General features: G+C 30.9%; 1 protein-coding gene across 1 annotated transcript; it reads right to left on the bottom strand.

Annotated features, from left to right (window-relative positions):
* Positions 1-5,062: 5,062 nt before the first annotated feature.
* On the bottom strand, positions 5,063-8,757 carry LOC146886108 (transcription factor ILI5-like). Its single transcript, XM_085672933.1, has 2 exons — positions 8,569-8,757; positions 5,063-5,405 (listed from the first exon to the last, which is right to left on the bottom strand). Exons 1-2 carry the CDS (start codon positions 8,677-8,679, stop codon positions 5,247-5,249), a joined length of 270 nt encoding a protein of 89 aa, XP_085529059.1. The 5' UTR covers positions 8,680-8,757; the 3' UTR covers positions 5,063-5,246.
* Between the last annotated feature and the right edge of the window lie 7,781 nt (positions 8,758-16,538).

The following is a 16,538-nucleotide window of genomic DNA, read 5'->3' as shown; positions in this document are numbered from 1 at the left end:
TTTTTATATAATTAAGAATGTCAATTGGTTTATCATTTTCCAAACCTATAATTTCCCTTAAGATATTTAATTTTGAAAATAAATCAAATTCATCAATATACAACAAATGATCACGTTTTAAAGATTTTTCAAGGTTTAAGCATTTTTCTAATTCATTTTTCTTATCTATTTTTATAAATTTATTCATAGCTCATATTTGTATGCAATTAAAGTCTCAATTCTTCTTTTCTTTTAGATTTTTGAATAGTTTGATTTAAATTTTCTAGTTGACATATGTATATACCTTTATATGAAAAAAAATTATAATATATAAAACACTACTAAAGATAACTATATAAAACGAATGAATTAAAATAATAAAACCTGGTTTTGGTTGTTAAGAAAATAAACTTGATAGTAGAGTTGTAGCATCTTGAAGTCTCAAGTCTCTTTCTTCTTCTCAATTTTCAACTTTTTCACAAACATGTATAGTTTATTTTAAGATTAATCATTAATAAAAATAATTCAAAAAAATTATTGTTCATCTCAACTCGATAGTAAATGGACAAGATATATGAAAAAAAAAACTCAAAATCCTCAAATTAAAAATATCAAAGAAATAAAACTAGGCAAAGGAAACAAATTTTTAATTCTAATACAAATAAAAAAAAAATAACAGTAACACGAATAGAAAGGAAAAACATAATAACTAGAAATGAGGATGAAAAAATTGGTACACACAGATAACAAAATTCAAGGTAAGATTCAAGGAATTTAATATGTAAAAACCCTACAAAAATGACTCTTAGGAGAGAAGAAAGTAAGAAGAGATAAAATAAAAAAATAAAATCTAAATTAATTATAAGAGAATAAAGATATTTTCTAAACAAATAATAATTTACTAAAAAAATATTTTAACTCATTAATTATTAATTTTAATATCAATAAAAATTCACAGACAATAAGAATAACTTAACTTAATTTTATTTTCGAACATAAACTTATAATTAATTAATAGAATTATATTAGTAATAATCTTTTTTGAGGTTTTTTTATTAAATATAATTTTATAATTAATTTAATATAACTATATTAATACTATATTTTTTAACTTTTTTCCTTAAATATAATTTTATAATTAATTTAATAAAAAATATTAATAATAAATAAAAAATATTTGAAATTGTTGAAAGTCTAAAACGAATATTTTATTTGCTTTATTAGGAAATGGAGAATTGATTGTAACAGTAACGGGGAAATGGCGCTGGAAGAGAAAAAGTGATAGAGGACGGTATCATAAAGGGAAATGGCATAGGGATAAAAAGTTTTTGCAGAGAAGGGAAAATGTAGATTTTTACTTTACCTTTACTTAAAAGCCCCTAAAATTATTTTTATTCATACGTGGGCTTAAAGTCGACACTCAATCCCTTATGCACGTGCTTTTTTATTTTTTATTAATTTTTTATCCCACTACAAATTTTTAATTTAAATTATAAATTTACTAACATAAATATACCGCGAAAACGTTTGTGAATGATTATTTAAATATATATAATATTATAGTAAACAATGATATTATAATATTATTAAAGTAATATATAAAATAAAATTATATTTATTAAAAATAAAGTAAAATATATCAGAAAAGATAAAAGAATAATCGTGAATAAATAAAAAAAGAAGACAAGAAACATAGATAAACAATTTTATAATTAATTTGTAAAAATAATGATCAATTTTTAAAAATTTAATAAATAATTATATTTTAAAGGATAAAATTAGTATTTTGAGAAGTGGACATAAAAGAAAAAATCGATTTTATACATTATTATAGATTATGTAATGGTTCATATGAAATATATTAAAAATTTATTTATTTATTTTTAATATTTTTGTCAGCTAGTCGACTATGAATTACAAATATATATATATATATATATATATATATATATATATATATATATATAATATGTTTTTTTGAGTATTGGATTTATAATTGTTTTTTTTTTTCTTTCTTACTAAGCGCATGGGCTTAGCAGACACTTATATCTCTCGATGAGGGAAGTAACTAGTATTATTATTTTTTTAAAATTTCACCAAACGAATTTCTAAAAAAGCATAAATTTTATTATTACTTTTTATATTATTTAAATGACTTTGACATTTATGAATTTAATTTAATTTAATAAATTTATGTGCATGTTTTTCCTTAATTCTTGAAATGAGATAATTAGTGAGAATTTAGTTGTTTATAAAATATGCAGAATTGATGTGAGTGACAATTACCTAACTATAGTAATTGACCTAGTTCGCGTATAATATATATTTGAGTATTTTAATAATTAATGAAAGGATATATTTAGGTATCAATAAATTAGAAGTCACTTAAGATTTGAGTTGTGAGAAGTCATTGGATACTTAAAAAGGAAATACCTTGACTACTTGTAAAGGATTATGCAAGAGGATATGTTTAAATCTTTGAGTAAAGTGTTAGTAAGGATTTCAAGGGAGCGGGTAGGGTATGGGTAGGAGCTCCCCCGTACCCTACCTGCTGGATAAATATCCGTCTCGTATCTGTAATCATATCCGTTGAGTATCCGTTATGAGGGTATCCACCTATTTTTTTCTTATCTGCGGGTATCCACGGGTACCTGTGGATATTTACAAAATTATTTAAAAAATAAATATTTGATCATAAATTCAAATAAAATAAAATAAAATCCATCAATGTCAGAAATTTTAAATAACGTTTAAATAAACTCAAGTTCATACAAGTCCAAATAATTATAAAAGTAATTATAGAATGACGTTCAACACAATAATTTTTTTAATTAGTGTTTTGATAAAAAAGTCAACTTTCTCCAATTGATTCCTAAAAAATAAACAAAGTAAACAAATAATAAACCACAATTGTCACGTGCCAAATATTCTTATTTTGATTCCATCATTTGACGACAAACATACCATAAACGTCATTGTCTATATAGGATTTGATGTATATGCCCAATTTCAAATAAAGGAAAGAGAAGAATGTCAAGGGGTGTACTTGGAAGAAGACAACGTACCAATACTTGAAGTTTGAAGAATGAAGACAAGATGTGCAACTTAAAAAAAAAATAGGCCAGAATTAAAGTACTTTTGTGGGTACTTTTGTGAATTAAAGTTTAACGGGTATGGGTATCCACGGGTACGGATACTATGTTACCCGTACCTGTCCTGTTAATATGCGGGTATCAAAAATACTCGTACCCGCTAATATCCATTTTCTATCAGTTGCGGGTTTTATCCGTAGATATCCGCGAGTACGAATTTTTTTGACATCGGCCTTTCGAGAACATGTTCAATACCCTAAATAAATCAGAATTTGTCCGATTAAAATTAATTAAACTTTAACTAAAATCTTTGATTTTTCTAAAGTCTTGTCGACATTACACACTCTAGATAAAACGAGTGATAATTTAAAATATAGTCCATTAAATCATCCATGCTGAGTTTTAATGTTATAATATAATACATAAACATGTTCTAAACGTTATAGCTTATGTTATGTTTTATATAGCTGATTTATTACAATAGTTCACCGATTCATAATAGAAACAAAAAAAAAATGTTAAGATTAACTAATCATTTGTTGGTAATAGAACCTCATTTTAGCAATAATCTTAGATATGAATTGACAGACGAATCATTGCCTAAATACAAAAGCTAATAAAGAATGTTTAAGCTTCTTATTTTACCACACACCCATAATCTAGATTTGAATATAATTTTTCTTATTTCATAAAATAAACTAACAATAATAATAAGTTTGTACTTTATAATACTAAAAAATAAAAATAAATTCCTTTTGTTATTCTAAGATTATCCCAAGCTTTAAAACTTTCTTTATTTTAAAATGATTTAGGTTTATATATATATATATATATATATATATATATATATATATATATATATATATATATATATATATATATATATATATATATATATATATAAGAGAAAAATGATTGATGGAGATATGAATTAAGTTGCACTAGAGTTGACATGTGATTGAGATAGTTTGCACAAGGTCCTAGATTAAACTCACTTGTCACAAAAAAAAAAAATAATTAAGATGATTTCAATTTTTATTCAACACTGAAATATCTTTCTTGTTTGTGGACAATCATATTTATTGCACACAAAAACAAATGTTGGCCCAACCTACTACTAATAGCTTGTAATCTTAATAAGTTGAATCAAGTTGGTGGGTTCAACCACCAAACTTTTGTCAATTTTAATAAGTTTTTGATTGGTAGAACTACCTACTAATTAACACACTTTATTATTATCCCTATCTTTGTTGAAAAAGAGTTAGGCTATGTATCTACAATAGAAAAAGCTTGTACAAAAGAACAAAACTTCAATAGAGAACAAAGGAGTAGATAGAAGAATAAAAATATTTATGAATATACAAATTAAGATATCACAATGACCTAGTAATAGTGGTTAAGATAGTAACAAAGTTATAGATTTTAACTTGGTTACGATTAATCACTATAAAAAAATGTCTCATTAATAACTAATTTTAGTGACCAAAAATTGTTAGTCACTATAGTGTTGCATATGATATCAATTGTCCCGTGACGGAGGCCAAGTGGGCCGAGTCACAATCGAATCGTGGGGGAGGTCAAGTGGGCCGAGTCACAATCGAATCGTGGGGAGGTCAAGTGGACTGAGTCACAATCGAATTGTGGCACTTAGGCAAGTTACACTCTTAAGTAAAAAGAGTTGTGTCCTGACTATTAGCGTTTTTGACCTAATAGAAAGCGCTCGATCCTAACATATAGATATCAATTTATAAAATTAAAAATGATTGGTTACTTGAATAGTTATTATTATGAATAAGAAATTGATAACCAATAATTTTTATTTTGTAAATTGATATTTAAATTAGTCCTTATAATAACTAATAATTTTTGTCACTACAATTAGTTATTAACGAGACATTTTCTTGTATTGACTGCACAATTATTTTATTCAAGACTAGGTTGATTTTGTATTTTGTTGGCATTAATTCAAATATATTTGTGAATAGAGATATAATCCAAAGAAAAGACAGTGATTGTCCATGAAAGGTTACAAGTGGTTGATTCCATGCATGGAGAAAAAGAAAGCAATTTATTGAAAGATGATAAGTTGTTATTTGAAGCTTAAGATGGCTCCATCACAACAGTGGGAATAAACATAAGACAAGGTAGTAACTGTAGAAAAGGAAACATTGTTTGTTAACATTGTTGCAAAATGTTTTGTAAAATTTGTCTATCAATGTCATTCATATCCACAGAACCCATCAGCTCTGAAAGTTTCTCACTCAGTTCTTCCACTTCTTCCTGCAATCTCCTAATGTGACAACATGTTTCTTTCAAGATCTTCGTGGCTGATTGCTGCCCATCAAAACACATATATTTATCAGTTTTTTCTGTCACTAAATTGAAGTATCAGTTCAAAATAAAACATTTTTATTAAAAAAATTTCGATTAAAAATAAGATTAAATTATATTAAATTACACTATATAAGATATTTTTTATTTTATAAATTAATATTGTAAAAATAAATTTATTAATTTATTCTCTAATATGATGTTAAAGTTTATCTCAATAAAATTTGATTATCTAATCGGATAATGTTTTAATATGAAAAATATGTCTCAGGCATATAAGTTCAATTTATAAAATAAAATTATAAATATTTTTTAATTAATTAATTAGAAGGTGTCTGAATTTTTTTTTAAGATTATTTTATAGTTTAGTTTTGATATCTTATTAATGTAAAAAGGTGGTACAAATATTTTAGAGGTCTGGCTTTTATTAATTATTACACAAATCAATAATTATATAATTATACCACTATGCTGTACTTTAGTTTAAATTTGTTAAAGGAAATAAAAATGATTTTAGCTTTAGTTTCTAAGCCTCTTTAGTAAAACGTAATCTTCTTGTCTATAAAAATCAAGGTGGTTTACAGGTTAGATAAAAAGAGGAAAAGATCGTGATTTCGACACATTCTATTTAAATTTTATTTTAAAATATTGAACTCTTTTAACTTTAGTCTAGAAGGTAGTATATTGTGACTTTATTTAACCAGTTTTTATAATACTTGTATAACATGGATTTCACTTAGGACTTTATATATCAAGGTTTTATTTAACAGTTATAGATAACAAAATTGTATAACTTAGGACTTTACAAGTTTATTACTTCAATATTATTTTATGTAGCTATTCAATATAATGAAACTTAATTTACGTAAGTTTATCAGCATTTAATTTACATAAAGTATAATTATACTAATCTCTCTTGAAATGATTTTAGTACACGGATACATTTTTTAAACTATAGTACCTTTTTAAGACTTTCTTATATGTTAATTAGGTGTATGGTTTTTATATGGAAAATTTTAAATTTTTTTGTAAAATAAAACTATTAACATGTAAATATATATATATATATATATATATATATATATATATATATATATATATATATATATATATATAAATAAATCTGCCAGTACAATATAATATAATATAATATAATATAATATAAATATAAATATAAATAATATTATCGACTTTAAAAATTAGCATAATTATCCCACCATAGTAATTGACTAAATACTTGTAATTTGACGGAGCCTCAGTACGATTACTTTACAGTTAAAAATGTGTATCGTTAATGGAGTAAAACTATTTTACAAATAATTTAAAAAATGAATGCTGTAAAATCCAACAACTTTAAATATATAATCATTTATAATTTGTTAAGCATATAATAATTTTAATTAGATAATGATATTAAACTCCTTAAATTTATGTTTGAGTCAAATAATTTGTGCACGGTGAAAGTCAAAATCGAATATTTTATGATATGCATTGATTTAGAAAATGTAAATGCATGTATTTAACCATTATATCAACTTATTAAATTAATTTTTATCACTTATATTTAGTTTTTATATTTGTATAGATTTCCTTTTTAATCTCTGTACTTAAAAAATCGTCCATTTTAGTTTCTACATATATTATTTTAATAAGAAAAAACTTTTGATAATCACAGTTTTAATTTTAATTTTCAAATAGAAACCTTTATGTTAAGTATAGTTTTAAATATATGTGAACACAATTCGTTTCTAGAAATAGAAAAATAATTATACAAAGATTTTATGAAATATAGTAATTACGAATTATTTTCAATCATGAAAATATTAAGTAGATATTTGTATGCGTAAATATATATGATATAATTATGTATGTATGCATCTTTAAAGTGCATGTGGGTTTAAATCTTCTAGTGCTTCACATCTTGAGAATTAATGACTCACTAACAAGAGTCATATTTAATAAGTTCTTCAGACAATTAAATATATAGTTTTTAAGCGTATAACCTAGAAATATTGAATGAGTAATTATATTAATATAATATAAAAGAAACCAGGGTAGAAATTGAATTTAAATTGCGTGAAAGTAAGTAACTTTTTCTGAGTTTATTTTTTTTTGGTTTTATTTTATTTTATTATATAATGTAAGAAAAGAAAAAGAAGAGAGAGAGATAACGATAGCCAAATAAGTTATGGTTTTTGTACAAAAAAACAACATTGCATCATATTTAATGTTCAATAAAATATCCTAGTTACTTGTTTATGAAATTTTATAACACATTTTTATGAGTAAACTAGAAAATTTTCTTTTTTTATTTAGAAATTACAAACGAAAACTACTCTATTATTATAAAAGAGAGTTTTATTTGATAGTGTAAAATAAATTAACTAACATGGTAACTTTGTTACTGTTTACAATAAATAGTTTAAAGTCACATGAACAGTTATTTGTTATTAGATTTACACTCTCATTGCATACTAAATTCATATGAAATAAAATAAAAAAAGATTTTTAGTTTAAGTAAATTATTTTTTAAAGACTAAGTGACAGCTTTCAGACTGCGACTAAGCATAAAAAGAGTTAGTTGCATTTAATTACATAATGAAATAAACAGAAACCCTACAGTCACCCTTCAAAATATGGGCATTGAAATTAAAACAAAACCCAAAATTAAATCAGTGCTCCTACACATAACCTCTCCTGTGTAAACTTTTCTCACAAAAATATATATTTTTTCTTAAGAATATATATACGTTCATCTATAAAAAAAATCTAACTAACATTCTTTAAAAAAAATGATTTTTAACACAAATAAACTAAATTAATTTTTAAATAAGTGTAGCTTCCCAAGTAAAATTTAAAATCTGAGATGCTGAACAGAGAAAAATCTCAGGCGTTGAAGTCAGAAACCTATTTCCATCCAAACCAACCAAAATGATGCAAGAAGAAGGGACAAATTGCTACCCTAATGACATTGAAACACGTTATAGAGAAAACCCTTCAACCAGAATATCACTTTACAGTAGAATAAATCAGCACAATAACCTGGTTTTACTGTTGCAACTACGTGTAACCCACTAGAACTGGTGCAGCAAGTGGCAGAATTTGAATAACATGTATGAGACATGAGTTGTAAGAAAAAGAAAATGGAGGTTGGAGAAGGACATACCCTTGAGTTGTCTCTTTGGTTGATTTGAGGAAGAAGTAGTTGCAACCTCGACACGAGGTCATTAATCTCATTCTGAGAAAACTTTGATGCCCTTGACCTTCTTCCCGACATGACTATGTTGTAGCTACAGCTCTTGATGTTTTATTGCTTTCTCGTGGTTTGACGTGTGTGTGTGTTGGAAATCTGGCACCATGGAGGCTCTTTAAATAGAGGGTGTGTGCGAGAGGTACTGTTCCAATTCCCATCAAACTTCTTCAATGCACTGATTAATTGGAATAAGACCAGTCTCCACAAACATTAATCAGGAATATGATTGACACACACCACATAGATGCATGTATACACCTAGTCAAACATAACCAACACAAAGCAAAAGACAAAAATGTCATCAGTAATTTTTTTTCTGAAACATGTCAGATACAAAAAAATGCTTAATGCAGTGTTTAGGTCTAATGAAAGTTTAACATTTTGTATAAGTATCAGTCTCCCCCACACTAACAAAATATCTGTTTTAACCTTTATTCTTTTAGAAACATGAAGTCTATGTGATTGAGGTGTTATCAGTGGAGGTAAAATAAATTTATAAAGACCTAAATATTATAAAAAAGTACAAACATATTATTCTATTTTTGCTTTCTTGATGTTTGAGTTGTTTGAATCAAGCCTTCTTTATCACACATTTCAGCAGTACATGCATGGCCCACAGTTACTGTGCAACTTAATTACTGCCGTAGACCCTAACAAACCCTTATAATTTGATGCCAACTGATTGTAACCTATTTCATGTTAATAGTATTTTGGTGTGAACTAAACTTCAAAAGAGTTTAGTTATAGGGAGAGAACCAAGGTTCTGACTCGGTTGTTGTTGCATTGTGATTATTAAAATGCTAAAAATTTTGCATACCAATGTTGTTGATTTGGAGAGAAAGGGTATAAGGAGGAGGAAGCCAAATAAAAATAATACATTCTTATCATAAACATTGATACAGGAAATGACAAGGAAGGAAAAATGTTACCCTATTAATTATTTTTCTTCTTTCTATAATCAAATGTACTAATATTGATGTGAAAAGGAAAGATTTTGGCTTAGCCCTTTAATTTTTTATGCTCTTTCCTTTTAATTTTAGTAACAATGAGAACATTTAAACAGTGCAAATATAATTTCCTGTTCTCTAACTAAACCCTATCATATTCTTTGTTTTGTGATAAAATTAAGGTTTGGTGCGTACGTGTGTTGTTTCCCTAGCCGATTGTTCGTTAAAAACAATTTTTGTTGTCAGTTGGTTCACCTTCAGTCTCCCTAATGTATAATTTCCCCTTTGGATTTGCTTGTAATCCCACCAAAATCTGATATAATCTAAAGGGTATAAGAATTTTAGAGCAAAGGTTTGCATTAAAAAATGATGTTAAATAAAGTACATGGGCCACGTTCGGCGTGTTAATTAATAGTGGTACAACAGAGAAACTCTCTCTCTCATTAATAAACTTATTTTTAATACTTGACTAATTTTGTCCTTATTCATCTATATAAGTCACCAGGTAGCCACTTTTGATGAAATCTTAATTTCTAGAATTAGTGAGAATAAAATGAAATAAAAACAAATAGAATTGTCAACAGATAGCTAGACACAGAGAGAGAGAGAGAGAGAGAGAGAGAAAATTATCTGCTGAATTTTGTTTTTGTGTGGTGATCACCTTATTAGGGTTCATCTTAACCCACTCCTTTGGTTAATGGAATATTGAAAACATTTGGTCCAATTTTCACTCTGGAGAGAGTGCAGTAATTGGAAGAGTCGAAAGTTGTTGTGTCCCATGGAGACACATTTTGCTGTGTTGTGTGATGAAAAATTTCAAGAGACAAAGGAGAAACTGTAATGGTGGTGCTAAGTTGTTCCATGATGTCCCCTCTTTGTTTTGTATTTTGTTTTTGTTGTTGGCGTTGGGGTTGGTGTTGGTGTGTGAGGATAGGGGTGTTGATGTGACGAAGCATGTACAACAAGATGAATGACTAAACTATACAGAAGAGAACTGTGTATGAGGGTGACAACCTGGAAGAGGCAGTTGAAGAGAGTGAGAGTGAGTGTGAGAATGGAAAATGGGAAAGACAAAACCAATAATTGGAGTTTTGGCATCATTTACCAAACTTCTCATTTGGCCCTAACTTTGCGCTATACCAACTATTCAACTCTTGTCTGTGGAATTCAAACCTATATTACCCTCTCATCACAAAACCAACACCAGTTTATAAATAAGTATGTGATAGATGATGAAAAAACTGTTACTAATATACTGCAAATTTCACATCTTATTTAGCATTTGTGTATGAGATCCACTGTTTATACATGAGTGCGAGGATAAAAGCTGCCTTGATTTCGATGATAAGGAACCTCCCAAAAATAACAGAGAAAGAGGATGGAAATTTTGTTTCCTTCATTTATTTCATGCCTTCGGTGTTTAACAAGATCACGTTGTCAATAATTGACTATCCGTGATTTGCGGAAACAGAAAATATGATATATTGAAAGGAATTTATAACAGAATGTACAACTCAACAATTATAAGAAATACTAACAAAATACGAAATATCAAATGAGTTATAAATATTTCTACTTAGTGACATAGTCACAGAGATACTTTGGTATATTGTGCTCCCTTCTGGTCCTATTTCTCATATTTCCTTCGTTGACATCATTTGGCTCTTCCACCACATCAATATTTAGGTCAAGGCTTATAGGGTCACTGCTATCAATACCCACCGCTATGGAAGACACCTTGTCCTTAAGGTGATAGTCAAAAACAAGGTCAGCCCAACGCTCCCAAGTTGGGTCTTCCAGTGCCAGTCCCTTCCATTGGACTAAAACAAACTTTGTAGGTGGAGAAATAGAAGAGTCCATTTTTGTGTCCAGAATTGCAAGTGGTTAAATAATAGGTTATTATCCTTTATCTGAAGAGGGAAATCAACAAGTGTAGTAGGAATGGGGCCCTTGTGCAACTTCAGAAGAGAACAGTGAAATACAGAGTGAACTTTTGAATTCTGTGGAAGGTTAAGTTGATAGGCAACATGCCCAATTCATTTTGTGATGCGGTAGGGACTATAGTAACGCTTGGCCAACTTGGGTGTAGTAGGAGAATGGAGAGAACGTTGTCGGTATGGTCGTAGACGAACATAGACTCAATCATCCACATTGAAGAAGACGTCTCTACAATGACGATCGGCAGTCTCCTTCATGGTCAGTTGTGCTTTCACCAATTTCGCACACAACTAAGCTAAGAGATCCTGGCGAGTTGTAAGCAATGAATCCACTGCCTTGACAGAAGACGAACCCGTTAAATAAAAAGGGATAGATGGGGGCGATTTTCCAAATGTAATATGGAAAGGAGAGGTTCCAATGGTAGAGTGGATCGATGTGTTATAAGACCATTCAACAAGGGAAATGTATCTTCCCCAATGGGAAGGGTGGGAGTGTACAAAAGAACGAAGATATTGTTTCAGTGTGCAATTAAGAACTTCGGTCTGCCCGTCTGTTTCGGGATGGTACGATGTGCTCATGCGCAACTTTGTACCACACAAACAAAACAATTCACGCCAAAATTTGCTTATAAAAATCGGATCACAGTCAGAAACCAAGTTATGCGGGATGCCATGGTGCTTGCAAACCATGTCCATGAAAAGCTGGGCAACCTTAAATGTAGTGAAATGAGTGGGAAGAGTGCCAAAATGAGCACCTTTAGAGAAACGATCAACAACTACAAGAATTACAGAATGACCCAGGGAAGGAGGTAATCCTGTTATGAAATCAAGAGAGAGATCTTCCTAGGTGTCATGAGGAAGTGGCAGGGGCTTTAATAAACCAGTTGGTTTCTGAGTTTCTTACATAGTTTGTTGACAGGTTGAACACTAGGAAATGAAAGTATGAACAATTGAATGCATGCCTTTTCTAAAGAAGTTGCCTTGAATATGTGCCAAAGTTTTGGAAAGTCCCATATGACCTCCCAAGGGTGTAGTGTGGTATTCCTCCAAAAGAAAAGGAATAAAAGGGTTGTCCTGATTCAACCATATCTTGCCATCATACAACAAAAGATCATTATGGATGCTGTGAATTGGGAAACTGATAGGATTGCTTCGCACATTAGCCAATAATGAAACAAATTCAAGGCTATCTTGAAGATATTGGCATAATTTGTCCAAGAAAAGGAAGCGAGGCATACAAAAAATGAAAAAAATGATCGGAGCTAGTATTAGTGGGACGAGAAAGGGCATCCACAACCACATTATGTTTCCCTGCTTTATATTGTATAGTATAGTCATACCCCAACAACTTGGAAAGGTAAACTTGTTGTTCTTGAGTTTGAATCACTTGGGACATTAGCTCCTTAAGACTACGATGGTCCGTAATAATAACAAATGGATGGCCCTATGCCATTTCTTCACAACAGAGGTGAAGGCATGTAAGTCGCGGACATAAGTTGAAGAACAAAGTAGTCTAGGGCAGAAGGGTTTGCTAAAGAAGGCAATAAGATGGTCATGCTGCATTAGAATAACACCCATAGCAGAACCCGATGCATCAGTCTCAAGTTGAAATGAAACCATAAAATTCGGAAGAGCCAAAACAAGGGATTCTGTCATTATTTGTGTGAGCTTATCAAAAGCAGATTGAGATGTTGGACTCCAATCAAAGTCATCTTTTTTTAATAGGGCCGTCAATGGAGCAACGATACAAGCGTAGCCCTTTATGAAACGACGATAAAATCCAGCCAAACAAAGAAAGCTACTTAAAGCTTTTAAGGAAGTTGGAGATGGCCATTGCACCATTGTCTAAGTTTTAAAAGGATCTGGTGCCATCCCTTGAGCAGATACAATGTGACCCAAATATTCAAGTTGTTGTTGAGCAAAAAGGCATTTAGAACTTTAGAGAAAAAATTGACTCTGAAGCAAGGTTTGGAACGTGCTCTTCAGATGACTCAAGTGAGCAACTAAGGTAGTGCTACAAACTAGGATATCATCGAAGAAAATGATGATGAATTTGCAAAGGAAGAGCTTCAATAATTCATTCATTGTTGCTTGAAATGTTGATGGGGCGTTGCAAAGGCGAAAGGGCATGACCCGAAACTCGTAATGGCCCATGTGGGTACGGAATGCAATTTTGTAGATATCGACATCATTCATTCGAATTTGATGAAATCCCTGACAAAGATCCAACTTGGAAAACCACTTTGCACCACCTAATTCATCTAAAAGTTTGTCAATAGTGGATATTTTACAGAAATAGAATTTAGGACCCGAAAATTCACACAAAACCTTCAGTGCCATCTTTTTTTTTGACAAGTAGGACCGGAGAGGAAAATGGGTTGTGGCTCGGCTGTATTAGCCCCGTGTGGAGAAGTTCATCAATTTGTTTCTCAATCTCACATTTATAGAAATGAGGGTAACGATAGAGGCGTACATTGACAAGGAAAGAGTTGAGTAAAAGGTGTATATGATGGTCAGTTAGACAATGTGGTGGTAAAGATGTAAGACGAAGGAAAAGTGATTGGTGTTTGTGGAGTAGAGAGGAGAGTTGGGTATATGAGTGAGTAGGGTGTAGTTGTATGTGGTTAAGATGGGGAAGAGTATGGTAAAATCTGTATGTGAAAATAAGCAATGACTGAATTGGTCTGGAAAATACGTTTTAGTTGGTGGACTGAAATGTCCTGAGGTCTAGAGGGTGTATTGGCACTTAATTCAACCATATGCCTTCTTTCAAGATACACATGGTCATTGTAGAATAGTCAGTCACAATTGGGCCCAAGGGTTTAAGCCATTGGATGCCCAACACCACATCCGCCCCACTAATGGGTAAAACATTAAGATCAATAGGAAAAATGTGGCCCTGTATGGAATTGGAACAGTTGGACAAAACTGGTGGCATTCGATAACACTACCATTGCCAACCATCACTTTTAGTGTAGGAGTGGGTTGCATTAGTAAGTTAACGAATTTAACCACACGACCCTGGATGAAATTGTGTGTGCTACCACCATCTACAAGGACGATAACTGACTTCTTGAAAATGATGTCCAAAAGACAAAGAGCTTTTGGTGTCAATAAGTTTGAGAGTGCATTGAAATTAATTTGGACTGAAGAGAGATCATTGTGTTCATCGTTTACGAGAATGAGTTCGGGATCTGTCAACGAATTTGAAGGAGTATTGTCGTCATCCTCTGGTTCCTCTACAACCAAAAGGAGAAACAAGCCTTGCACTTGTGGCTAGGGTGAAACTTTTCGTCACAGTTGTAACACAATCCCTTCTTACGACGAGCTAGCATTTTCTCATGTGAGAGCTTCTTGTAGTTGGTCTTGGAAGGTGTAGGTAGCATAGGAGAAAAAGGGCGCCTATAATTCGATGATGGGGTGGCGAAGAGTGGTGATGGCGGTTACAGAAAGCGATTCCTGGAGTTTTTTCGTAGATCATGAAACTTATCCTCTTACAGCTTATCTAACGCAGCAGTCTGCGTAAAGGTTAGTGGTTGCAAAGCCAAAACCTCTCATATGATCTCAAGAGAAAGACCAGAAATTAAACAGCCTAAGAGAGACTAAGGGGGAAGACCCACAACTCGACTAACCAATCTTTCAAATTCAATAAGGTAGTCATTAATCGTACCTCGTTGAGTGAGCTTGAAAAGGAGTCCACGAGGGTCTTCATAGTAGAATGGAGCAAAATGAGTTTTAAGGACCTGGAGGAAGCTGGGCCAAGAATGAATCATGTCGTTTTGGTGGACCCATTGATACGAGTTGAGAGCTGCACCGTCCATGTAAAAGGAAGCCACCTTGATTCGATCCGCTTCAGGCGTAGAATGATACTCGAAGAATTGGTTGATCTTGAAGATCCAACCAGTTGCATCATAACCATTGAAGCGGGGGACATCGAGTTTCATGTAGGGTTTAAAGAAGGTGGAAGGTTGTAAGGGGGGGGGGGGTAGATTGCAAGTCGGGGAGGGCGACTTGAGAAAGTTAGGATAGAATAGAATCAAGCTTTGAGTGAAGCTCGTTTTGGGCAGTGGTAAGGAGGCACTAATTCTGGGTGAAGCAGAGGATTGCATCATCGATGGTTTTGGAACGCGTGTTATGTTCGACCATACGAGAGCAAAGAAAGCACCCAATGATACGTAAAAAGCTGCCTTGATTTCGAGGATCAAGGAACTTCCTAGAAATAACAGAGAAAGAGGATGAAAATTCTACTCCCTTCATTCATTTCATGCGTTTGGTGTTTAACAAAATCCCGTTGTCAATGATTAACTTTCTGATTTGCGAAAACAGAAAATATGACATATTGAAAGGAATCTATAACAAAATGCACAACTCAATAATTATAAGAAATACTAACAAAATATGAAATATCAAATGACTTATAAATATTTCTACTCAGTGACATAGTCACAAAGATACTTTGGCATCTTGTGCTCCTTTCTGGGCCTATTTCTCATATTTCCTTCGTTGGCATCATTTGGCTCTTCCACCACATCAGTATTTGGGCCAAGGCTTATAGGGTCAGTGTTATCAATGGATGTGCGATTTACGATCACATTTGTTTCCAATTATTTGTGTCGATTTAGGAGACCTGATTTGCAGGAGAATGCTTTTATCTATTTGTGCATATAGGCATAGATTTGCATATATGTACCGTACATAATGTAGTGAAAGACGAAAATAACTTTGGTTTTATTTGAAATTACATTGTCCAGAGTGATTTCTAGTCCACACACAAGCTTCTTAGGTGTGAAACGTTGCCTCTACCAAGTATTTGGTCATTTGTACGTTATAGGTTTGATGTTAGGGAAGATTTAGGTTCAATTATGGTCACAAGGAATCGATTATGGGGACTACAAAATAACATGACACTATAATTTTAATGCATTCTTTATCAATAACAATTTCAATTTCATTTTAATATAATTTTCACTACTTAAATTTAAATTTATATCAAAATTCT

The sequence above is a fragment of the Vigna unguiculata genome, chromosome 5 (assembly GCF_037176805.1).
Source record: "Vigna unguiculata cultivar grain cowpea cultivar isolate G323 ecotype 2 chromosome 5, ASM3717680v1, whole genome shotgun sequence".
NCBI classification, from domain to species: domain Eukaryota; kingdom Viridiplantae; phylum Streptophyta; class Magnoliopsida; order Fabales; family Fabaceae; genus Vigna; species Vigna unguiculata.
Note: the sequence above shows the minus strand (reverse complement) of the source record. Positions and strands in the feature narration are given on the sequence as shown.

What these genes read in the sequence shown, in the direction of transcription:
- LOC146886108 (XM_085672933.1), bottom strand. Translation starts at nt 8,679, where the DNA reads ATGTCGGGAAGAAGGTCAAGGGCATCAAAGTTTTCTCAGAATGAGATT. An exon ending in ACCAAAGAGACAACTCAAGG is followed by an intron (nt 5,406 to 8,568) that starts GTATGTCCTTCT and finishes TTTGATGGGCAG; the next exon opens with CAATCAGCCACGAAGATCTT.